Genomic DNA, 25,097 nt, shown 5'->3' with positions numbered 1-25,097 from the left:
TATACCAAAAGCTAAGTGAACCTGCAAACTGTTGCCAGCTGAACCTGTGGCAATCCTTGTGCTCTAAGCACTAATAGAGCTCTTAAAAATCTAAAAGCTCACCATCCACTTTAACAGCTCCAGCACCTGTTAAGATTCCCCTATTGAGGCAATACCTAAACTGGACCATCACGGACTGAAAACCTCCTTGCAAATCCACACACACAATCCTTCCTGCTTGTGTGTGGATGTTATGCCGTGCTCAAGTGTACAAGGGGGTGCATGGACCCTCACCCAGATCAAGAGAGGGCTATCTACCAAGGTGAGGCAATCTGAGGCAAGTGCAACTCCATTGAAGATGCTTTGAAAGAGCTTTTCAAATCCAATATTTCTGCACTACACAGTTCTTGGCCAACACAGTGCTCATGTAAAAGGGTGTATAGAGATCTTGCAGTCACGTGACCGGAAAGTACACAACCGCCATCTTGTCGGTCAAAAACACCGCTGAATACTGCTGCACTCGTGTACAGAATGGATCAATTTCAACCGACGGACTACACGGCTCATTTTTCTAATGAACAGATAACTAGATATATGTCTAAAATAAACGATCTACAGATTTGTGACCCTTATGGCTTTCCGGACGGAGTTTTCACAACCGGATTTTGAACTGCCAGCGGAATACCCGGACGTGTATAATTACCTCATTAACTTTCCCTCGCTGTTCAGTGGTGAAGCACTGCGTGCCTAGAAATCTCTGGACAGTTATCTTTACAGAAATTCAGGATTTGTCAGTGACTCAGATGTGGCATCTTGTAAACAAGAATCCTCACTGGATGGGTAAGTCACTTAAGTATTGAGTATAGCACTGACCAGCCGATTATAGAATAGAATAAGCTAATTCCAGCCGTAATTCCAAATCGTCCGTCTTGTTTACATGGATCTGGCGTTGGAGAGGTAGAGGCTTAGCAGTGGAGATTTGAGTAACTGTTTTCTGAGCTTAGTCAACAGGCCGGCTCTGCCTGCAGCCTTGCTTTTGCTTCCGCTCCCGGCGCCGCCTCCTTCGCTTTGCTTCCGATAGCAATCCACAGAGACCCCGCTGGTCTCGCTATCTCGTCTGAAATTTTTTTTTTTTTTCTCGTCCGGAATGTTGTGCATGCGATGGAAATCGCTACAAACCGTCATTTTCTGCTGGAAACCAATGTCCAGTAAGTCCATACGGTTGTAGTGGATATTGAAGTCCGGTACAGACGAACAACACGCAAAAATACACACAAAAAACATAAAAAACGTGCACAGGTAGGGAGAGCTTGTAGCCGCAGCCGTTGTCGTAGAATCGTATATAGTAGGGTTTTCCAAAATAAAAGGTAGAAGTAAAAGTAGAAGTAGAACCAGAAGTAGAAGTAGAAGGCGGAAATATGGCGTTTGACCGACAAGATGGCGTCTGTCACAATCTGGATCGGCTGTGACGTCACATGCAAGTGCTCCATAGAGTGTGTGCACGTGACGTCACGAGGTCACGTGATATTTGTTTATCCGCCATTTTGGACGGCAAGGTCGCGTGTAGAACTTAGACGAACCCGTTCTAATTATCAAGTGTGTGGGAGTAGATCTTTCGAGAATGGCTATATCTTGTTCAGCATTTGGTTGTACCAATAGACAGGGCCAAAAGGAGGGGGTGTCATTTTATAGATTCCCCGCAGACGAGGAGAGACGCGCAAAATGGGTGTCCGCTGTGCGAAGAAAAAACTGGTACCCCAGTTCTACCAGCCGAATTTGTAGTGAACACTTCATATCAGGTAGGTGTAATCTTCTAATTCAATACTCCTAGTACATCTGTTAAGTTGATTTTCGGATTGAATGATAACTGCATACTTAGAAACTAGACAGTCTCTAACGTTTAAAATGGCTATGCCTAGCCCTACTACCCTGGCCTAGTCTATGACAATGTTTTATCTTTTTGGCTCATATATGCCTTTGAAAGGCCAATCCATAGTAGGGATGGCGAAAACTAAAAAAAATCTTGACCGACCACCGAGCCTCATTAGCCGGTTAAAGTCGGTTAACCTACGAGTTTAAACAGGGATGCAAACGGCGGATGCTGCCTTTTTCACGTGCAGATTTATTTTTTTAGGGGGGCGTTGGAGTGTCTGAATAATTTCATCAGAGTAAATTCTGTATTAAAATTACTAAATAAGCGATAAAACGTCCTGCATAGTCTCTTTATGATAAACGTCTTAATGCCACTTACCCGTGAGGTTATCAAGTAGACTTCCTTCTTCGGAACCTTCCAGAGGTATAGTTGGGATACCCATCCCGCAACAAAATATTTATAAGCTTCCAGGCTCTTGTAAGCTTTGAGGGCTTTGCCAGTGTAAAGGCCTCTGCATGCTCTTGCGACAAGGCTTTCGCAGATAGCTTTTCGCAGACAGTTGTAATTTATCGTTGAGCGGGGAGTAATAGGCGTGCGCGATGTTATTCACCGCCACAACGCAAGGGGGCGCGAAGTTGCTAGGAGTAGTTGGTGGGTGTGGTTAGTGGAGTGTTTATCCTCCGGTTACTTATAATGACTAGAACTGGAGTTGTATAGATGTACGTACTTCCTCAATCAACCGCTCTTCGTGCTGCTCCATCTTCGCTCGTGTTTTTAAAAATGGCGGTCGTGAAAACAAACCAAACCGGGAAAGTAGGGAAGCGGAAGTGCGTGTACAGCGGATGTAGAGTGGACCAATCAGAGCCCTCTTGTCTGCGATGCTGTCTGCGAGGCTTCTGCGGTGGTCACAATTTTTGGGAGGTGCGCGAAGAGCGTCTGCGAAGGTGGGGGGGCTACGCAGACACTGTCTGCGACGCTATCTGCGAGGACTGGGTTGTCAGCATAAATTGGCCTTAACACGATTCACGATTAACGAGAAAATTGTAAATGTCGTGGTAGGCCAGATCGGGCAAATCGCCGGCACCGCAGCTCCGAATTTCCCTGAACAAGGATTGCGGCAAGTTGTACGGATCTGCAATCCCCAACCTGGAACACTTTTCCATGTAACGCTGCCTCACATCACCTTCAAGATGCTGAACAAACTTAGACAAGTAATCGCGCGATGTAGATGGGGTATTTTCCAAATTTTCTTGGGGGATTACTCCCTGGATCCATTACACTCGCGCAAGGTAAACAATCCTGAATCCGTCCAATATGGCGGAGTAGGCGGAGTAAACACGGACGGGTCATGTGACTGCACATCCTCAATTGGACAAAGAAACAGAGCAGTTGTTATGGAAGGTTATGCTTTTTTTTTTTCTGTTCAAATTTAGGTGATAAATACTAGGGTTAGGCAATATGGCAGTCAAGTCAATACTGTGATAAATTACATTACGTTTACCTTTTTTTAAATCATTGGCTTTCCTGATGTACTGTTAGTAATCCTATATGTACAAACTGTGCATCAAGTAAATATTTCATTTCTCCTGCTTCACTTGGAAGGGATCCCCAGTTGAGTCCAGTTCATCCTCTCAGGACTTGTACTTCATGTTGTCTCAGTTACCTTTAGCTTTTTTTTTTAAATATATAGAGCTACATCCAGATTTATTTAAGTGCATTTTTGGCAAATCACCCACCCCAAATAAAATTACATTGATCTGTAAGGAAAAATGCTGTCAGACCAGATATTAAGTTACGCCAATATAGATTTCAGCATAAATGGCCAACTTATCAACGAAGAGTTATAATCAGAGGCTGAAAGACTGCTTTGAATTTGTCATGGCAAAGGGGGGGGGGGGGGGGGGGGGGGGGGGGGGGAATGGTCTGTTCCAGTAGTTTCTGAGGGAGTTAAAGTGGTAGTCTGATCAAAGCATTAGAGGCTATAACAGTATCGACAGAGTGCTAGGTTACAGAGAGCCCACAAAGTGATCTATCTCCTAAAACCATTGTCTCCTTTGGGAAGTAAAGCAGGTTTTAATGAATGTGCCTTGTAGAGAAAGCACAAGTGGCTTCTGTCAATAAAATTAGCAGTCTGTTCTTGAGTAGCATCACTGCGCTCTCCTGATGGGCATGGTTTCCTTTAACGGGCTTTGATCAAGAGCTTCGCTACCAGCCAATCACAACCCCCAGCAAAAAACACTAGGCAGCCTGGGCTGGCAGTATGGGCTTCTCAGGCATCTTAAAGGCTGTCTGTGAGGTTTTAAAAAAAAGCGTGCATCCCTGCCACAGCAGTTCCCCACTGGCGTAATCAGGGAAGCTACGTCTTTGCTGTCATGAACGTTCAGCATGCACCCCTCTCCTGTGTATCCTACAAAACAGCGAGTTGACTGCATTGTCTGATGTCCTTGGTGGAAGAACAGAGATGACGGATATGAAGAGTAAAGCAGACTGAAAAAGACAAAAATCAAAGACGACAAAAAGAAGTGAGAAGAAATGGTGTCCTGGAAGTGCATCGATGTATGAGGAGAAGAATGAGAAGTAGTAAGCAAGAGAAAAAACTTTGGGCGAAACTAACACACATCAGGGTTCAGAGAAGATTGGTATTGCTGGGTTTCAGTCACGTGACTTTTCTTAGCGGTTTTACTGGAAGTGAAATAGCTGGTGGTCTAAACGGCTGCTGTAGCGCAAACAACTAGCGATACGTTATCAGAGTACGCTCGTAATCTAGAAGCCACTGCTCGCTTTAGATAGATTCAGAAGATTGCTATGTGCAATGGAATCGACCCCTACAGTCTGGGAAAGAAGGATTTGTCATACGATCTCGAAAACTACCCTTCACGGTGGTGTAGTGGTTAGCACTGTCGCCTCACAGCAAGAAGGTTCCGGGTTCCAACCCAGCGGCCGGCGAGGGCCTTTCTGTGTGGAGTTTGCATGTTCTCCCCGTGTCTGCGTGGGTTTCCTCCGGGTGCTCCGGTTTCCCCCACAGTCCAAAGACATGCAGTTAGGTTAATGTGAGGCGGCCTTGGGCTGAGGTGCCCTTGAGCAAGGTACCGAACCCCTGACTGCTCCCCGGGCGCTGTGTGTGGCTGCCCACTGCTCTGGGTGTGTGTGCGCGCGCATGTGTTCACTGCTTCAGATGGGTTAAATGCAGAGGATGAATTTCACTGTGCTTGAAGTGTGCATGTGGCAAATAAAGGTTTCTTCTTCTTCAGTCGAGTTCCCCGACATCTCGAACTATCTGGTGTTGCAGACGTCCTTCTACACCGCAAAACAGATGAAAGTGTGGAAGAGTACGGAGGCTTACAACTTTTTTATACATGGCTGGGTAAAGGACCTCGGGATCAAATCGCTGCTGAATGAATCCTGGATTGTTTTTGCCCGGGTAAGCATTTTTTGTATTAAGCTTTTTGTTCGCGTCTTTACAACGAAGCGCTGCAAGTTGAAGTGTAAACAAACAACAGTTGGCTTGATTCTCACTTGTGTTGGCTCTTATCTCTCAGCTAAATCAATCATTCACAAAGATCATCAGAAACCCCTTTAAAGACCTGGATCTTAGTTAAACAAGACGGAGAAGTGATCACGGCGCATTGTAACTGTACGGCTGGGGAAGAATTTTGTCGTGACCTTCATGCATATGGACTTTGTGAGGAGTAAACAAAGAAACAGCTGGGGACTTTAGCGCTTCGTGACTAAAAAAAAGTACCGTAAAATAACGACACGTAGCAAAAAAAGTACTTGGAAAACACTAAGGACAGAGCTGAGAGGGAAATACAAACCTTTCACCAAGTGATCACTGCAAACTCGAGCATGCTTTGACTCAGGTGTCTTTGATTTCAGTTTGAGGTTCAAAAGCCACCTTTCTCAACGTCTTTTTGTGAAATCCTGCGTTTGTTCAGCCTTTTTTATTAGTTCACAGGGAACCCTAAAGAAACTTTTATCAGTTTCACGGTTTGATCGATTCGAACGACCGAAAACAACGCAAGCGTAAGGCATTTTTCATGCGAGCAATGTACCTTCTCTGTACAAACGCTTTGTCAGCTGAGCTTTGGTAGACCACCAGCTAAAGTTTTGAATAACTAATGAGGCGGATGTGACGTCACGTGAAACCCAGCAACAGCTGGACGTTTTAAAGTTTGATTAAGCAAAATACATTTTAAAGACTAAGCCCATCATTTCAAATATAAAATTAACCTACTGTATAACTAAACAAAACCTTGAAAGATTCATGTATTGACTGAAGCACGTATATGGAAGCAGAATGTACAACCCCGATTCCAAAAAAAAAAGGGACAAAGTAGAAATTGTAAATAAAAACGGAACGCAATAATTTACAAATCTCAAAAACTGATATTGTATTCACAATAGAACATAGACAACATATCAAATGTCGAAAGTGAGACATTTTGAAATTTCATGCCAAATAATGGCTCATTTGAAATTTCATGACAGCAACACATCTCAAAAAGGTTGGGACAGGGGCAATAAGAGGCTGGAAAAGTTAAAGGTACAAAAAAGGAACAGCTGGAGGACCAAATTGCAGCTCATTAGGTCAATTGGCAATAGGTCATTAACATGACTGGGTATAAAAAGAGCATCTTGGAGTGGCAGCGGTTCTCAGAAGTAAAGATGGGAAGAGGATCACCAATCCCCCTAATTCTGCACCGACAAATAGTGGAGCAATATCAGAAAAGAGTTCGACAGTGTAAAATTGCAAAGAGTTTGAACATATCATCATCTACAGTGCATAATATCATCAAAAGATTCAGAGAATCTGGAAGAATCTCTGTGCGTAAGGGTCAAGGCCGGAAAACCATACTGGGTGCCCGTGATCTTCGGGCCCTTAGATGGCACTGCATCACATACAGGCATGCTTCTGTATTGGAAATCACAAAATAGGTTCAGGAATATTTCCAGAGAACATTATCTGTGAACACAATTCACCGTGCCATCCGCCGTTGCCAGCTAAAACTCTATAGTTCAAAGAAGAAGCCGTATCTAAACATGATCCAGAAGCGCAGACGTCTTCTCTGGGCCAAGGCTCATTTAAAATGGACTATGGCAAAGTGGAAAACTGTTCTGTGGTCAGACGAATCAAAATTTGAAGTTCTTTATGGAAATCAGGGACGCCGTGTCATTCGGACTAAAGAGGAGAAGGACGACCCAAGTTATCATCAGCGCTCAGTTCAGAAGCCTGCATCTCTGATGGTATGGGGTTGCATTAGTGCGTGTGGCATGGGCAGCTTACACATCTGGAAAGACACCATCAATGCTGAAAGGTATATCCAGGTTCTAGAGCAACATACAGTATGCTCCCATCCAGACGACGTCTCTTTCAGGGAACACCTTGCATTTTCCAACATGACAATGCCAAACCACATACTGCATCAATTACAGCATCATGGCTGCGTAGAAGAAGGGTCCGGGTACTGAACTGGCCAGCCTGCAGTCCAGATCTTTCACCCATAGAAAACATTTGGCGCATCATAAAACGGAAGAGACGACAAAAAAGACCTAAGACAGTTGAGCAACTAGAATCCTACATTAGACAAGAATGGGTTAACATTCCTATCCCTAAACTTGAGCAACTTGTCTCCTCAGTCCCCAGACGTTTACAGACTGTTGTAAAGAGAAAAGGGGATGTCTCACAGTAGTAAACATGGCCTTGTCCAAACTTTTTTGAGATGTGTTGTTGTCATGAAATTTAAAATCACCTCATTTTTCTCTTTAAATGATACATTTTCTCAGTTTAAACATTTGATATGTCATCTATGTTCTATTCTGAATAAAATATGGAATTTTGAAACCTCCACATCATTGCATTCCGTTTTTATTTACAATTTGCACTTTGTCCCAACTTTTTTGGAATCGGGTTTGTAGATTATTAGTCCACTTTTCCATCGGAAAATCTGCCTTGAATTGTACAAGGTCCCCCTCTGCTGTAGGAGTTGGGTACATGCTATTCAGCTTTTCGGGGTGGGGGTGGATTCTGGCTGGGAGGAATGAAATTTAATTATGTATTTCACACACTCAGATGCCCAACTTAAAAGTAGTATACATCAATCTTTACTGATTTGCAACTGTCTGTTGTTCTATTTAATCAACACAAGATGAATCCTTTGTTTCATAAGCACAGTTTTTTTTGTTTGTTTTTTTCAAAAATAACCCAAAGAGATTGTTCACCAAATATCTGAAAAGACTGATGGAGTTGACTCAAAAGTAGCTCTAAACACGTTGGTTCCAGCACTGATGAAAGTACAAAACTTGGCTGCATTACCAATAGTCTCAGTGTAATAGTTTTGCACTTTTATTTTTTTTTCCCTACTCCGTTAAGAGCACTCTAGCTGCCAGAGTCATGCAGCGTAACGAAGGGACTGAAAGTGATGGAGCACTTTGTAGCAGCAAAGAATAAGCACTTCATCAAAACCATTCAGGGGTTCTGTGACAGCAACATTTTAAGTTTAACATTATCCCTTTTTATATGCAGCCTAATAAGCAATAAATAATCTGACTGCACTATTACCAGAAAGTTAAAAAAAATATTTTGTGCTCTATACATCTAACAAGAGTGCTCTGAGAGCACAATATCCCCAGCTGGCAACTATGCCAGAACTCTGGTAAAATGCGACTGAATTGAACGAAATTGCAATATGTCTATTACCGACATATAACAAAGAATCCTGTCGAGTTTGGTGAAATTCCTCCAAAAATTCAGAGAGGAGTTGATTTCAGAAGGTGAGTACCCTTCCTACGACAGATGGATAGACATCGCCATGACATTTGGGCCTTTCGGCCAACGGGGATAAAAACTTTTTGCCAAATTACATGACATTCCTCCAAAAATTGTGAGGGAAGTTGATTTCAGAAGGGGAGTACCCTTCCTGGGACAGATGGACATCGCCACAACATAATCCCCCTTCAGGCCTTTCAACCAGCAGGGGATAAAAATTGCGAGGGAAGTTGAGTTCAGAAAGCAAGCACACCTTGATGAACTTCCCAAAGTACAAGTTTGTTAATAATCACGGGCATAACTCTGGTAAAAATTTGCCCAAATTAAACCAAATTTCAGTACGTGTATAACGGTCGTATAACAAAGCCTTTTGCCAAGTTTGGTGAAATTGGTGAAAATGGTCCACAAATTGTGAGAGGAGTTGATTTCAGAAGAACGTACCCCCTCATGAAATTGTCAAAAGTTATTTAAGTCAAGGCTCAAAACTCTGGTAAAATTTTCACAAACGAAATTAAATCACAGTATGCGTATTACCGTCATATAACAAGGCCTTTTGCAAAGTTTCGAGAAATTCGTCCAAAAATTATGAGAGGAGTTGATGTCAGAAGGCGAGCACACCTTCATGAAATTGTGAAAGTACAAGGATGTTAATCAACGGCCACAACTCTGGTAAAGCGCGACCGAATTGAACAAAATGCGTCCTTCCGACATATAACAATGCCTTTTGCCAAGTTTCATGAAATTCCTTCAAAAATTTGAGAGTTGATGATTTCAGAAGGAAAAAACACACTCATTAAATTGTCAAATTCAAAATTTTTGTGTGTAATTATTCCTTTCGGCCAGCGGGGGATTAAAAAAAATTTTAAGCCAATTTCTCTTAAAATCTTTATCTACATTTTGTGCATTTACATTCTGTGATAAAGCTATGCTCAAGCAACATTTACAAGACAACTGCAAAGTTAAAAGGATGGGAATACTTCTTTCAGCGGAGCTGATTGGGCGGCAGTAGTGGTTAGCACGGTCGCCTCACATCAAGAAGGTTCTGGGTTCGAACCCAGCAGCCGGCGAGGGCCTTTCTGTGTGGAGTTTGCATGTTCTCCCCATGTCTGCGTGGGTTTCCTCCGGTTTCCCCCACAGTCCAAAGACATGCGGTTAGGTTAATATGGCCCTTGAGCGAGGCACCGAACTCCTAACTGCTCCCCAGGCACTGTTCGGATGGCTGCCCACTGCTCTGGGTGTGTGTGTGTGTTCACTGCTTCAGATGGGTTAAATGCAGAGAGGAAATTTCACAAGTGTGTGATGAATAAAGCACGGTTTCCCGCAGCGCTTTATAGTTAGGGCGGCCGCCTTGACAACAACTGCCCCCCACCTTGACTACGTCCCCCCGGAAAGAAGAAAAAAAAAAAATCTGCCGCATCCACGCATGCATAGACAATTAATTAGGCCTCTGCATGCTCTTGCGACAAGGCTTTCGCAGATAGCTTTTCGCAGACAGTTGTAATTTATCGTTGAGCGGGGAGTAATAGGCGTGCGCGATGTTATTCACTGCCACAACGCAAGGGGGCGCGAAGTCGCGAAATCGCTAGGAGTAGTTGGTGGGTGTGGTTAGTGGAGTGTTTATCCTCTGGATACATATAATGACTAGAACTGGAGTCGTATAGATGTACGTACTTCCTCACTTCCTCGATCAACCGCTCTTCGTGCTGCTCTATCTTCGCTCGTGTTTTTAAAACTGGCGATCATGAAAACAAACCAAACCGGGAAAGTAGGGAAGCGGAAGTGCGTGTACAGCGGATGTAGAGTGGACCAATCAGAGCCCTCTTGTCTGCGACGCTGTCTGCGAGGCTTCTGCGGTGGTCACAATTTTTGGGAGGTGCGCGCAGAGCGTCTGCGAGGGGGGGGGGGGGGGCTACACAGACGCCATCTGCGAGGACTGCGTTGTCAGCATAAATTGGCCTTTAAAATACAGTCACATCGCGATGAGGCCGAATAGCGGCATCTGCTGGTTAAATATGTTACTGCGCCATCTATCACCTATTGCTACGCCAACATCATTATTATTTTTTTAACGGGAAGAGGCTAATTATCCGGCAGAACATCTACCTGAGAACACATCTATCTGAAGTTGTGTCAGACTAGAAGTGTTTTTGCACGTTGTGCAATTGTATGCTGTACCTTGCACTTAGTTACTGCTTTCTTTATTTATAAAGAGTAAATAAGATGTTTCCCTTATGATCCTGTAAACACCTACCAACATCCCAATCACAAACAAGACTCAACAGTGCCCCTTCAGAGTTTACAGACAACTATGTGAAGTTGTATCACGCTAGAATACTTGCACATGTTGTGTGATTGTATGTTATCTTGTTATTGTTTGTTATTGCACTTTGATTGTATGTTGTTATCTTGTTATTGCACTTTAACTGTTTTATTTATAAAGAGTTCAGTAAATAAAAGAAGGCTGTTGCCCTTAAAGAAGTTGTTGGCCCTGTGATCCAGATTTCTCGCCAACGTCGCCTAAACAGGACCCCCCCCCCGGCTCGACTGTCGCCGCTGCCGCTGCCCCCCAGACGACGCCCCCTCCCCCCTGGTCACCACCTTGACTAACTGATTTTCTGCAGGAAACCCTGTAAAGTTGTGCTATCTTTCTTTTTTCTTTCTGATGATGAGTGCTGCTTGTTATAAATCACTAGCACTAAATGCTGCCCCTAACGTGTATACATTTGGCTTGGATTTTGAGCAACAAAGAGAAATTAGGCTACATGTTTATAAAAAATAAAAAAATAATTAAAAAATCCATACAGAACCTGCAAACTGAATTCATCTGGACTGACGACGACCAAAAAAAAAACCCCACACCCCTGACGTTAACACAACCACTATGGAAAACGTAAGTATTCTTTCAATACTCTAAGCAAGACTAATTTTCTGTAACATCCAGAATAAATAATTTTTTTTTTTTTTTAAGCCTCGAACAGTCAGCTGGGATTGGCTCCAGCCTCACCAGCAACCCTGAAAGATAAGTGATATAGATAATGGATGGATGGATGTTTGCCAAGATGAATCTATACAGTAGAGATGGACTACGGACTTGTCGTGGCATTTCCTTCATCAATTATTTCTGAAAATCTAATGTCCATAGTTTTCTCTGCAGCTGTCTCCTCTTGCCTCTCGACCAAGCAACACACATGACCCCTAACTGTAATGTTCTACCCATTATTTCGAACAAAGCATGCTAATTTACTTATAAATGTATTGAGTAATACCATCTTAACACGCATCTACACCAGGGATTAGAAAAGCATGTCCAAAGCTCTGTGTAAAGTCTATTTCTACCCTCGACAACGTCTGCAAAAGAGCTTCTCTAATAACGTCATCAAACATGTCAGGGGATCAAACCCTGGCAAAAGAACATGAGAGCAGTAATCCAATAAAAAGAGCAACAAGGCAGGTTCAAAAGAAAATGAGGTGTCCTCACCTCTTCAGGGAGCTGCTGGTGGCTGATCTCGGCTGTAGCAAGGATGAGAAGTGGGGTGAAGGAGGGAACATCCTGCAGCAGTGTCAGGAACGTACTCTTCACCGTGTCACTTATGGCTTCCCACCAGTCGCTGACGTGTGGCATGTAGATTACGCTTGGCACACTCCGCTGTGCTTCCCGAAACACCTAGAGTCAAACACGCATACATACCTTTCAGTAACAAAAAGTACAACTCAGAACATGCTAAATTCAAAATTTATGGTTTACACTACAAGCCTAGCAAGTTTTCACTACCAGGATTGTAAGGGTTTTTAGAATACAGCTGCACTGATTTCAAAACCAGAACGTCAACGACGTAGTGGCTCATCTGGCCTGCCATCAAAATAACCCTGACGACCAAACCATCAAACAGAACTGAAATGCGACAACGTGAGAGAGGACCAACCTCCTCGACAAACTGTTTACAACAGGAAAAATCAACAAAAGGACTAAAAGTTTTGTTCCCCAAAGGAAAATCGACCCAAAATATCAATCAGAACTGAATTTGCATAATAAATGAGAGAGCAGATACAAATCTAGTCAGAAGAAAATGTGTTAAGTTGACCTAATTACTAATTTGTAAGCAAAAAAAAATTGACAATGCAATGACCAAATTTTGTGCAGAAGGTCTAGTCCTCTCAAATCACACAATCAAAATTGAAACCCATCAAGAACTGAGTGGAGGAGACACGATTTAACTGAAAATAAACAAAAAGGTGTAAACAAATTGTTGACAACAAGAAAATCAACAAATGACCAAGTTTTGTCCTCTGAGGGAAGATCGAGCCAAAACAGAACTGCGAGAGAAGTTCTCATGAGAAGTCTGAAAATTTGTGAAGCTGACTTAGTTAGCAGTTCGTTAGCAAAAATTTTACAATACAACGACTAAAGTTTTGTACAGAATGACTTTTTTTTTTTTAGAGAACTAATCAGAACTGACATCCATTGAGAATTGAGGGAGGAGATATATGATTTAACTGAAAATAAAAAGTTGTATACTAGCCTAGTAAACTGACCCACCCGCCTAGCGGCCAAAAATATTTTTTGCCTAGCGAGTGGGTCTAGCCTCGCACCATATAAACAAAAACACCCCGGGCATCAAATCGTGCCCGCCAATCACAATGCAAGGTTTTTGTTTGGATTCTATGGGCGGGCTTTTGCAGGAGTGACGACAAAGCTGCGCGACGCTGGAGAAAGCGCAACAGGAAAGATGGCTATGGCTAGTGAACAGCGCGCGTTTGATTCCGCTTTGGAATCAGTTTTAGAAGAATTAGACTTGGAGTTTTCGTTGAAACATGAGCAGGAAGAGGCTCTCCGCTCATTCCTTTTCAAGAAGGACGTTTTCGCTGTTTTGCCGACCGGCTATGGCAAAAGTCTGATCTACCAGCTGGCTCCGCTCGTAGCCAAAAGGATGAGGCTAGTTTGTGCAGTACGAAGAATTAATAAACAGCTTTGAACCATTACTTTTGATTGTTTCTTATTTTCCCGTTATTTTAAATTTAAGGGAAATTATTTCACCAAACACCACTAAATAAAAACTCTCAAAAACAGTTTAAAGACCCACTGAGACAACTTTTTACACCACGTAATATGTGTATTTATTGTTTTATTGCTGTATTGTGAAATAAAATATCCAAAACTCAACTTGAATAAAGGGTCGTCTTTGTAGAAAATCAAGAATTTCAGAGCCGATTTTGTGTTTTTTGCCCCGGCTTCTATAAGCGCCATGAGCCATTTGCCCGTTTTTGCCGCTAGGGCGAGTGACGTCACATCAGTGTATGTCGTTCTGGATTGCATGAAAACAAAACATGAAGCAGGGAAGCTATCGAGATTGTCTGCCCTCACGTCTATTAAAGATTCTGTTTAAACAGCATAATGTCTTAAACATATGGTCCTGGTCACGTCACACTATTGGTCCCACTCCAAAAAACATCATGTCTAAGCTCCTGTTAGATACAGTAGCTACCAGAAGTTTAGGTCATATTTATGCAGAAATATCAAAAACTCTAAAGGGTTCACAAACTTTCAAAACATGCCGGATGACATCTTATATCTATCACTCCACACATATATCATGTATATTATCCTAACTAAATTCAGGGATGCAAACAGCGCGCCTTTTGGCGGATGGCGCCTTTTTCACGGCTGAATCGCGCAGATCCGAATTTTTTTGGGGGGGGGCGTTGGAGTGTCTGATTATAATTTCAAAGTAAATTCTGTATTAAAATTACTAAATAAGCAAATCCGTGACAGTCCACGAAACAGGAAGTATAAGGATGAAGAAAAAACAGTTTAAATCGGGAAGCTGCGCACATTTGTGCAGCCTGAGCGGCAGGACTGCGCAAATGTGCGCAGCTTCCCGATTTAAACTGTTTTTTCTTCATCCTTATACTTCCTGTTTCGTGGACTGTCACGGATTTGCTTATTTAGTAATTTTAATACAGAATTTACTTTGAAATTATAATCAGACACTCCAACGCCCCCCCCAAAAAAATTCGGATCTGCGCGATTCAGCCGTGAAAAAGGCGCCATCCGCCAAAAGGCGCGCTGTTTGCATCCCTGAAATATATGAAACAAGGTATTGGCCTTTCAGTTGTTGTACATTACTGGTATTAGCTGCTTTGGCCTATTGATAAGTAATATGCAATGGTATAAGACGCATTTGTAACATTACAACAAATTTTAAACAACATACATGTATTGAATAACAACACACAGCCACGTACCCTGGCTCGTTCTCTTTTGGCAAAGGCACCACCGGACTTTCGCTTTTTGACCGCCCCTTCGGGGGGGTCTGCTGTCATCTGTTTCTCTTTTGACAGACTGATTCGGCCCGGGCCTGTCAAACAACGTCGGCATAGCTGACTCCTCCAACACCAGTGGACAAGTTGGATCAAACGTTCTTCGAGTTCTGGACGACCAAGTGAAACAGTGCTCCTCGAAATGTGCTGAACAGAGACGTGACCATTTTGTTGACTTCCAGTTCGCACCTGTTTTGGAAACGTTTCTTTCCCACTCTTTTGCTACTTCAGGGTGTTTTTTCCAAGGAAAGGAATGGAGTTTCACTCCTTCCGACGTGGTGTTAGAACACCCGTAAGCCACACATATAATCCCTTTTCGGTTAGACGCCATTTAACTTTTTCACGCAAGGAAATCACAACAAAACCACAGCTCAATATCACAAGACTTGTGAGAACTGAACCAACATAGTGACTTGTAAACAAAAACGACACACTGATGTGACGTCACTTCCGGCATCTCTGAATGAGCCCGGTTCATATCCAGGTCAATCTCCCTGCGCGAAATTTAAAATTACTTCTGATGTTTAAAACAGACAGTTAAACCAAGAATTAAAACCAGAATTTATCTTTGGAGTCATATATTGTTTGTTTAAAAATTAATACGAAATGACTGTCAGTGGGTCTTTAAGCAAACCCTTGAAAAACACTTGGAAAAAAAAAAAAAGTGTATGTTAAGTATGTGGTACAGACTCCAAACTTGTGGTCATTATCTCTAAACTTCTTAATATCTAGAACCCGTTTATTAATTAATACGCATTTTGAAAAATTATTTATTTCAAGGCCTCCCCCACTGCTTTCTGTCGCTCTGACTACGTCACAGTCACTGTTGCGCTGATTGGTCAGAGCGTTGGCCTATACGCACAGAGACAGTTTGAAAGACAGCGGGTTGTTCCTCCCACACCCTTCAGAAATGTCTACGGATCGAGGCCAGACTAAATATTCACATTTAGTCTGGCTTGCCAGGCTAGTTGTATACATTTACAACAAGAAAAAAATAATAATAATGAACAAAACAAATGACCAAGTTTTGTTCTTCAAGGGAAGATCTACCCAAAACATCGATCAAAATCAGATGAGAAATGAGAGAAGAGATAAAATTCTAGTGAAAGGCTTGGAAAATTTGGCCTAATTACTAACTCATTAGTAAAAAAAAAAAAAAAAGTGACAAAACAGAGTGATGAGTTCTTTCAAACAAAATTTTCAGGGCAGAAATCCGCGGAGAACTGACGGAGGAGATACGATTTAACTGAATTTTGGACGACGGACTGCACGTGCACGACGACAGAACAGCACAGCTCAGAGCCCTGGAACTTACTGAAATTTTCAAGACTCTGCAAACACAACGTGCAACATCAGAAACTTTTCGAGAAGAGGATAATCACCGTGTACTTGTTAAAGTTCCCTTACTCGTAACAAGAAACAAGGCAAGCTACTCCTCAAAGTTAGTGTTTATTATTGTAATAAAACGAGTTCCACAATACTAAAATTGTACCGTTTTTATTTTATACCGTATCAGTCAAAACTTTGGAGACACCTACTCATTTACAGGTTTTTCTTTATTTTGACTTTTCTACACTGTACACCAGACCTGGGCATTTTACGGCCCGCGGGCCGCATCCGGGCCTTTGGTTCATTCTGACCGGCCCGCGTAAGGTTAATTAGAAATTACAAAATAAACGTCTTTTCTAATTTTACCTCATGCATGGACTGAATGTGCATTGCTTTTATTTTGAAGTTGTGTTCAACAAAAACGCAACGCGCGCGACATGAACATGACATGAAATCCCACGAAACCCAATCCCGCAATAACTACTTCCGTAATTTGTCCAGACCAACCACAAACTTGTACGTCATCCTTCAAACGGTCCAGCCAATCACATAGTGTAACGTCATCAGCAGGCGCCGGAGCTGATCTGTAGATCCGATACCTACACCGAATCGACTGATGATCATGTCAGCTGTGCTTCACATCTCCACCTCAGACATTCAACCTGACTTTGATGCACTCGTTAAAGACCACTGAACAAATAAAAAACTGAAAAACACCAAATGAGGTGATTAGACTACAAATGTGGGCATCATTATTTTAATATGATGTATCTTGCTTGATATTTGGAGGAGAAAGACAATATTGTGATGTTTTGTGTTTTGGGGTGAATGTGACTGAAAAAAAAATTGGACAAACATTCATATTTTGTTAACCATTGTTTTGGGAAATTTGATTGAATAAATGAAATTTATTTGTAAGGCAACCTCGTTTTTTTCCATACTCTTACCAGTCTTAGCAGCTTGTAAAAACAATGTTATTTACTGCTTTATATAAAGAAATACAATTAATATTATGCAGAATTTAGTTCAGCCTTTTGGTCCCACCCTCCACAAAATTTTCTGTTTCTCATGTGGCCCCATGGAAAAAATAATTGCCCACCCTTGCTGTAGAACAGTAATGAAGGCATCAAAACTATGATATTACCACATAATTCCATGTGTTCATAAGTGTTCAATGTTTCACATGATAGATTCTTGAAAGTGGCGGCACGGTGGTGTAGCGGTTAGCGCTGTCGCCTCACAGCAAGAAGGTCCGGATTCGAGCCCCGGGGCCGGCGAGGGCCTTTCTGTGTGGAGTTTGCATGTTCTCCCCGTGTCCGCATGGGTTTCCTCCGGGTGCTCCGGTTTCCCCCACAGTCCAAAGACATGCAGGTTAGGTTAACTGGTGACTCTAAATTGACCGTAGGTGTGAATGTGAGTGTGAATGGTTGTCTGTGTCTATGTGTCAGCCCTGTGATGACCTGGCGACTTGTCCAGGGTGTACCCCGCCTTTCGCCCGTAGTCAGCTGGGATAGGCTCCAGCTTGCCTGCGACCCTGTAGAACAGGATAAAGCGGCTACAGATAATGAGATGAGAAGTTCATTTTATATAGCGCCTTTCTCAAAACCCAAAGTTGCTTTACAATTATAGGAAGGGGAAAAAACAAACAAGTCCACCAAATAGAGGCCAGGATGTCATTCCAATGGTGTACCAGCCACAATCCCACCAAAAGGCACACAAAAACAAGACCCACACTGCCAGCACAGCCGGGCAACATCACTCGGAACACCACGCTATGGATCCACTAAGCAAGCGCAGAAGCACCGTCACACAGAGCGCTGGTATGTCCCAAACCGCCTGCACAGCCGCTGCGACACCACCAAGCAACATCACGCCAAGCACTAAAACACAGAGCGCTGGACAACCCCGATGTTAAAATGAGCAACAAGCTCACTGCAGTCCATAGCAAGGAGCACAGGCATCGCTCACGGCAAGCCAAGGCCTGGAGGGAACCGACGCCCAAAACTGGGTCCGGAGCTACACCATAACCGGCGGACAAAAACACTCAAACAAAAACAATCCTCAAACTACACAAACAAATAAATGGCGAGAAAATAAAATAAAAAGCTCCGGTGAGAAGCGGCAGCCAGAATGCGCATGACGTACTCTCAACCGAAAAAAAAAAGGGTGGGGGGAGGAGAGTATTATATAAACTGTTAATCAAAGAAATATAAATCAAGATCAACACTAGACTTAAACATCAATCAGTGACCCTTCAGACCCTCACTATGGACTGTTCTCCCTCCTGGTCTCTGGAAAGAGGTTCCGCAGCATTTGGTGCACGACCACCAGGTTCTGGAACAGCTTTTCCCCCCAGGTCACCAGACTGCTGAACTCCAAATCCAAACTTCTATTTATACTTGAACAATTCCTAATTCCACAGGGCACTTTATAATATTTTTGCTGCTGCATAATTTAATACGCTTTCATATTTCATTCTGTGCCGAGCCAAATTGCAACGAGATTTCGTTCTGCGTACACTTGTTGCATACTGAATGACAATAAAGGTTGTCCAAGTCTAACTTGCACCAACTGGAGATTTCGAGAGATTATTAAACAAATAATCTTTTCTTTTATGTTTGTGCTCCACCGTGCCAGCTCTGTTCGGTCTTTACAGAAAAGGTTGTGTGGGGGTTCTAAATGAAAGATAAATCACTCAGCAGAACAAACTTTTCACCCTGCCTCCTCCTCTCTATCCAGACTGATGACTGGCTGTATTGATCTACTGTGAGTGCTCAATAAATAAAGATTCAGTCTCATCTCCAGGCTCCTATTTGTCACAAATACTATTGGGAATCCCTAAAAGAATCCATCGAATGTTAATGGACATCAAGTACTCAAAGCCATTTTTATGACATGCTTTCATGGATTTCATTTGCATAAAAGTAAATCTAACTACAAGATCAAAGAGTTCCACCTCGATTTGTGTGTTGCTTGGTTGGGGGAGAGATTTGGGGGAATCTGCGGTCAATGAAGCTGCAGAGAAAAAACTATGGACATCAGATTTTCAGAAATAATATTGATGAAGGAAATACCACGACAAGTCCATCTCTACTATATAGATTCATTTTGGCAATCCATTATCATCTATAACGCTTATCCATCAGGGTCACTGGTGAAGCTGGAACCAATCCCAGCTGACCTGAATTGGCAAGAGGCAGGGTAATACACCTTGGGCAGGTCGCCAATCTATCGCAGGGCTAACACGCAGAGACGAACAACCCTTCACATCTATAGGCAGTTCAGAGTAAGCGGTTAACTGAATCCATGCCCGTGTCCGAAATCGCTCCCTACTCACTATATAGAGGATGTGCAGTCACGTGACCCGCACGTGTGTACTCCGCCCACTCCGGCATATTGGACGGCATCAGGATAGTTTACCTTGCGCGAGCGTAATGGATCCAGGAAGTAATCCCCAAGAAAATTCAGAAAATACCCCATCTACATCGCGCGATTACTTGTCTAAGTTTGTTCAGCATCTTGAAGGTGACGTGAGGCAGCGTTACGTGGAAAAGTGTTCCAGGTTGGGGATTGCACATCCGTACAACTTGCCGCAATCCTTGTTCAGGGAAATTCGGAGCTGCGGTGCCGGCGATTTGCCCGATCTGGCCTACCACGACATTTACAATTTTCTTGTTAATCGTGATACACTGGCAAAGCCCTCAAAGCTTACAAGAGCCTGGAAGTTTATAAATATTTTGTTGCGGGATGGGTATCCCAACTACACCTCTGGAAGGTTCCGAAGAAGGAAGTCTACTTGATAACCTCACGGGTAAGTGGCATTAAGACGTTTATCATAAAGAGACTATTCAGGACGTTTTATCTTAAGAATGTTTGAAATTTAAACTCGGTTCCAGATAATGACGGTTGTAAATATGTATGTTTTTGTCTGAAAAACAGTAAATCTGCGCAGCTTCCGCAAAAACGTGGGCAGTTTTCTTCTCATACTTCCTATTTTTCATGGACTGTAAGGCATTTGCTTATTTAGTAATTTTAATACAGAATTTACTCTGATGAAATTATTCAGACACTCCAACGCCCCCCTGAAGAAAAAAATCGGATCTGCACGATTCAGCCGTGAAAAAGGCAGCATCCGCCGTTTGCATCCCTGTTTAAACTCATAGGTTAACCGACTTTAACCGGCTAATGAGGCTCGGTGGTCGGTCAAGATTTTTTTTAGTTTTCGCCATCCCTACTATGGATTGGCCTTTCAAAGGCATATATGAGACAAAAAGATAAAACATTGTCATAGACTAGGCCAGGGTAGTAGGGCTAGGCATAGCCATTTTAAACGTTAGAGACGGTCTAGTTTCTAAGTATGCAGTTATCATTCAATCCAAAAATCAACTTAAAGGAGTACGCCACCCCCAGGTGAAATTGAGTCAGTCCCTAGAGTTGGATGAGTGAGCCAAAGCGTTTTGGAGCCGACCCAGCCATTGTCCTAATCTGGAAACGTCCCGGTTAGCTTTAGCTTAGCGTAGTCGCTGTAATCCGGTGTCTCCAGATAGCATTGTCGTTGCAAAAGTGAATCAAATAACTCAAGATTTTTTATAATTATTTCTCATGACCTGTACATTCACATCGAGTACACATATCAGTGCAAATTAACACGAAGGGATTTACTAGACCAATTTATATCTGGAACTATTTTTGGCCACAGCACAGGCAAAGCACCGCTGCAGGCGCAAAGACACCACGCAGCACCACAACTTCCGTCAATACACCAGTGTTACCAGGGAAACCAGGGTTTTCAGGTGCTGCGTGGTGTCTTTGCGCCTGCAGCGGTGCTTTGCCTGTGCTGTGGCCGAAAATAGTTCCAGATATAAATTGGTCTAGTAAATCCCTTCGTGTTAATTTGCACTGATATGTGTACTCGATGTGAATGTACAGGTCATGAGAAATAATTATAAAAAATCTTGAGTTATTTAATTCACTTTTGCAATGACAATGCTATCTGGAGACACCGGATTACAGCGACTACGCTAAGCTAAAGCTAACCGGGACGTTTCCAGATCAGGACAATGGCTGGGTCGGCTACAAAACACTTTGGCTCACTCATCCAACTCTAGGGACTGCAGGGACTGACTCAATTTCACTTGGGGGTGGCGTATTCCTTTAACAGATGTACTAGGAGTATTGAATTCGAAGATTACACCAAATGCTGAACAAGATGTAACCATTCTCGAAAGATCTACTCCCACACACTTGATAATTAGAACGGGTTCGTCTAAGTTCTATGCGCGGCCTTGCCGTCCAAAATGGCGGATAACGAATATCACGTGACCTCGTGATGTCACGTGCACGCTCTCTATAGTGAGGACGCCATTTTGTAGTGCCGTCTGAAACGATAGTGAGGATTATTACACCCTATATAGTGCACTCAAAGTATCCCACAATGCATCACGAAAAGGAGAATACAACCGATGGTCACGAACCAAGCAATATATCCCATCATGCATTGCGGTCGCACTGAAAGAAATCAAATTAAAAGTCTCAAATTTGATTTAATAAAAGGCAGCGGCAAAGAAAAAAAGTATTCAGCCTTGATTTAAAAGAACTGAAAGATGCAGGTACTTTGTATTTATTAATGTGGGAAATATACTCAATATGATGTGTTTATCACAAAAATATGCGTGTTATTTACCAGCTTAAGGTCGGTCCGTATCGTGAAATACCGTGACCAGTCACGGTATTTCACGATACGGACCTCCCAGCTCGTAAATAATATAGATTTATTTTCTTCACAGTCTGGTTTCCATCAAATCGTGCGCTCTGATTGGCTCGCAAGCAGTCCGGAATCCTACGATCTGGACCCCGGTTACGGACCTTCGGGACTCGCTCGTTCACAAGAACAACAAACATGGTAGCAATTTTTGTCAACATTTATTTTCGCATTTCTCAGTAATAATAGCATTAATTTTACATCATGGATAGCGATAACGACAGAGTTCACAGCGAAAGCGAGTTTTACTACCCTGATGAAGACGAAATAAAAGAAAACATTTCAGGAGAAAGCCGAAAACCTGTAACTGTTGCTAACGCCGAACAAAAACATGGCTGAATCCTGAATGACTCAAGAGGACAACATAGGCGGCAAAATGTAGTTTTTTTCCTGCCGCGGAAGTGCACTTGTATACCGAGAAGGAAGCCATTTGCATTACAGCCGTGAATGAGGATTCAAAATGCCGGCTCGCTTTGGCTTTGCTTTCTCTTTCGGGCGCTCTCGTTTTCTGTTAGAATTTGGTAAAGAAAAAATTAAATATATTATTTACCAGCTTAAGGTCAGGCCGGGCCTCGGTCAGTATTTTCAAGACCTCGGTCACGGTATTTCACGACACAGACCTCCCAGCTGGTAAATAATATATACATAATATTATCTTCCATGTCCCAACCAGCCGCTGTGTCCGAGGATCAGGTCGTCGAGGCCCCTGCCTTCGACTGCCACCCAATCCACACTGCACCAATCCCCTACTGCTACCTCTGTGGGTGGTGAACCCACAGGAGGTCGGGCCCACGTCACCTCTTCGGGCTGAGCCCGGCCGGGCCCCATGGGCAAAGGCCCGGCCACCAAGCGCTCACATACGAGCCCCAACCCCGGGCCTGGCTCCAGGGTGGGGGCCCGGCTGCGTCATACCGGGCGACGTCACGGTTCTTGCTTTTTTCTTGGCTGGCCTGGGAACGCCTCGGTGTTCTTCCCGAGGAGCTGGCCGAGGTGTCTGGGGAAAGGGAAGTTTGGGCTTCCATGCTTAGACTGCTGCCTCCGCGACCCAGTCCCGGATAAGCGGAAGAAGACGAGACAAGACACATTATTTTGAAAACCCGCCAGCCGGATGATCTGCCACGTTTTAATTGTGTGACAGTAATGGCAAATACCAGCATGACGGACTAGTGTCCGAAAGTATTTTTTCATTTTACAAATGAGCTCACTATATAGCAATTCTCTATATAGGAAGTAGTGAACGACTGAACGATTTCAGACACAGGGTATATGTCTGTGGACTGTCGGAGAAAACCCGTGCAGGCACGGGGAGAACATGCAAACTCCACACGGAAAGGCTAACATGACAGAACAATACTAAATTTCATATTAAATGACATTACTTCAACAATGACAAGTAACGGCTTATTTTAAAGAAAGGAATAAAACAGTGAACCTATTCCTAACCCATTTTCATTTAAAATGGCCACCTATGTAGCTTATACATGACCCAGGTTCTACCAATCTGACTCACAAAGCTAAATAGAAAGAACTTGCTATGACAAAAAACACAATTTAATAAAAGTGGCTCAAACACAGTGGAGTGCGAGTGTGCTGACCTGAGCGCAGGACTCCTCCGGGGTCTTGGCACTGACAGAGTACAGAGTGGGCAGGTCAAGGCGGTGCACAGTGAATTTGTTGAGGTGATGCAGCAGAGCAGGAGCCAGGTGTGTGGTCTGACCCGAACCTTGAGGCCCTGTTAGCAAAAGCCGTGGTCGGTATGAGGTTGGCTGCTGATAGGCAGACCTGATTCAGAAGGAAAGAAAATAAGTCACACACAGTTTTACTTTATGACAGAGCGAAGCGATTATTTTGGACAATGTTTTTTCTGAAGATGACATACCTGCCAACCTTGAAAAAATTTTATGAGTACAATTTTACAATTTCATGAGTACCCCCCTCGCGTCAACCTCACCCCAACCCGGCGCGCATGCGCCCCCACAGACCACAACCAGCAAACCAAAAACACACTTTCAATCCAGTTTTATTGACTGACCTTGGGAACATAGTCCAGCTTTGTAAAAAATTCCTATTGATAGACTTTGGGAAACTGTTATTGATGGCTCTTGGGAACTTCCTTCCGTTTTGAAAAGCACAACAAACATTAAATACATGTGCAAATGAAATGAAATTAAACCAGAGCCATTCTTTCAAAATAAATAACACATTAAATTAATACAGTATGTAAAAAAGGCACTTTCAACACGAAACATGGTATGCACAAATTTCCCATGCAATTGAGGTTTTTCACCTGACGTCACAGGGTCACGTGACGCCCCAGTGTCCGCCATTTTGAAGGTCAAGCTACATACTAATGCTGCAGACAGAGAGGGAGAACCAGCTTGAAAAAAAAAAAGTGTTACAGACACCGGATCCAGTGTAAATAGCTGCCAGAGTGCGCTCCGGCTTGCTCCCCCTCAAATTAAGCAGCGCGCTCCGGCTTGCTCCCCCTCAAATTAAGCAGCGCGCTCCGGCTTGCTCCCCCTCAAATTAAGCAGCGCGCTCCGGCTTGCTCCCCCTCAAATTAAGCAGCGCGCTCCGGCTTGCTCCCCCTCAAATTAAGCAGCTCGCTCCGGCTTGCTCCCCCTCAAATTAAGCAGCGCGCTCCGGCTTGCTCCCCCTCAAATTAAGCAGCGCGCTCCAGCTTGCTCCCGGAGCACTCCGGGAGCAAGCTGGAGCGCGCTGCTTAATTTGAGGGGGAGCAAGCCGGAGCGCGCTCCGGCAGCTATTTACACTGGATCCGGTGTAAATAGCTGCCGGATCATAATTACAGTAAACTAGTAAATACAGTAAAGGAAAAACTTGAGACTGAAAGGTTTTAACAGTCATCCAAATGACTGAACGTAAAGATTGCTACAGTAACATACTAGCTATGTTGTTGACATTAGCTAGTGCTAACAGCTAGCTGCTAGTACACTGCTACAACACAGACACCGACCCTAATAATACAGTTCTTGGTCATTGCCTGGTAACAGCAAATTTATAACGGACCATGTCTCAACAGACTAAGAAGTTATTTCAATGACATTTAATAA

General features: G+C 43.2%; 1 protein-coding gene across 4 annotated transcripts in view; it reads right to left on the bottom strand.

Moving 5' to 3' along the window:
• atad2b (ATPase family AAA domain containing 2B) overlaps positions 1–25,097 on the bottom strand; it is a 299,539-nt gene that overhangs the window by 177,051 nt on the left and 97,391 nt on the right. For all 4 annotated transcript variants that reach the window (XM_060917745.1, XM_060917747.1, XM_060917746.1 and 1 more), the window contains 2 exons: positions 23,622–23,808; positions 12,097–12,282 (listed from right to left, as the gene is read on the bottom strand). In XM_060917745.1, coding sequence (XP_060773728.1) covers positions 12,097–12,282; positions 23,622–23,808 — 373 coding nt within the window. The remainder of the gene's footprint in view (positions 1–12,096; positions 12,283–23,621; positions 23,809–25,097) is intronic.

Source organism: Neoarius graeffei, chromosome 3 (genome assembly GCF_027579695.1).
Source record: "Neoarius graeffei isolate fNeoGra1 chromosome 3, fNeoGra1.pri, whole genome shotgun sequence".
Classification (NCBI taxonomy): Eukaryota; Metazoa; Chordata; class Actinopteri; order Siluriformes; family Ariidae; genus Neoarius; species Neoarius graeffei.
This window is presented reverse-complemented; position numbering and strand designations above follow the sequence as displayed.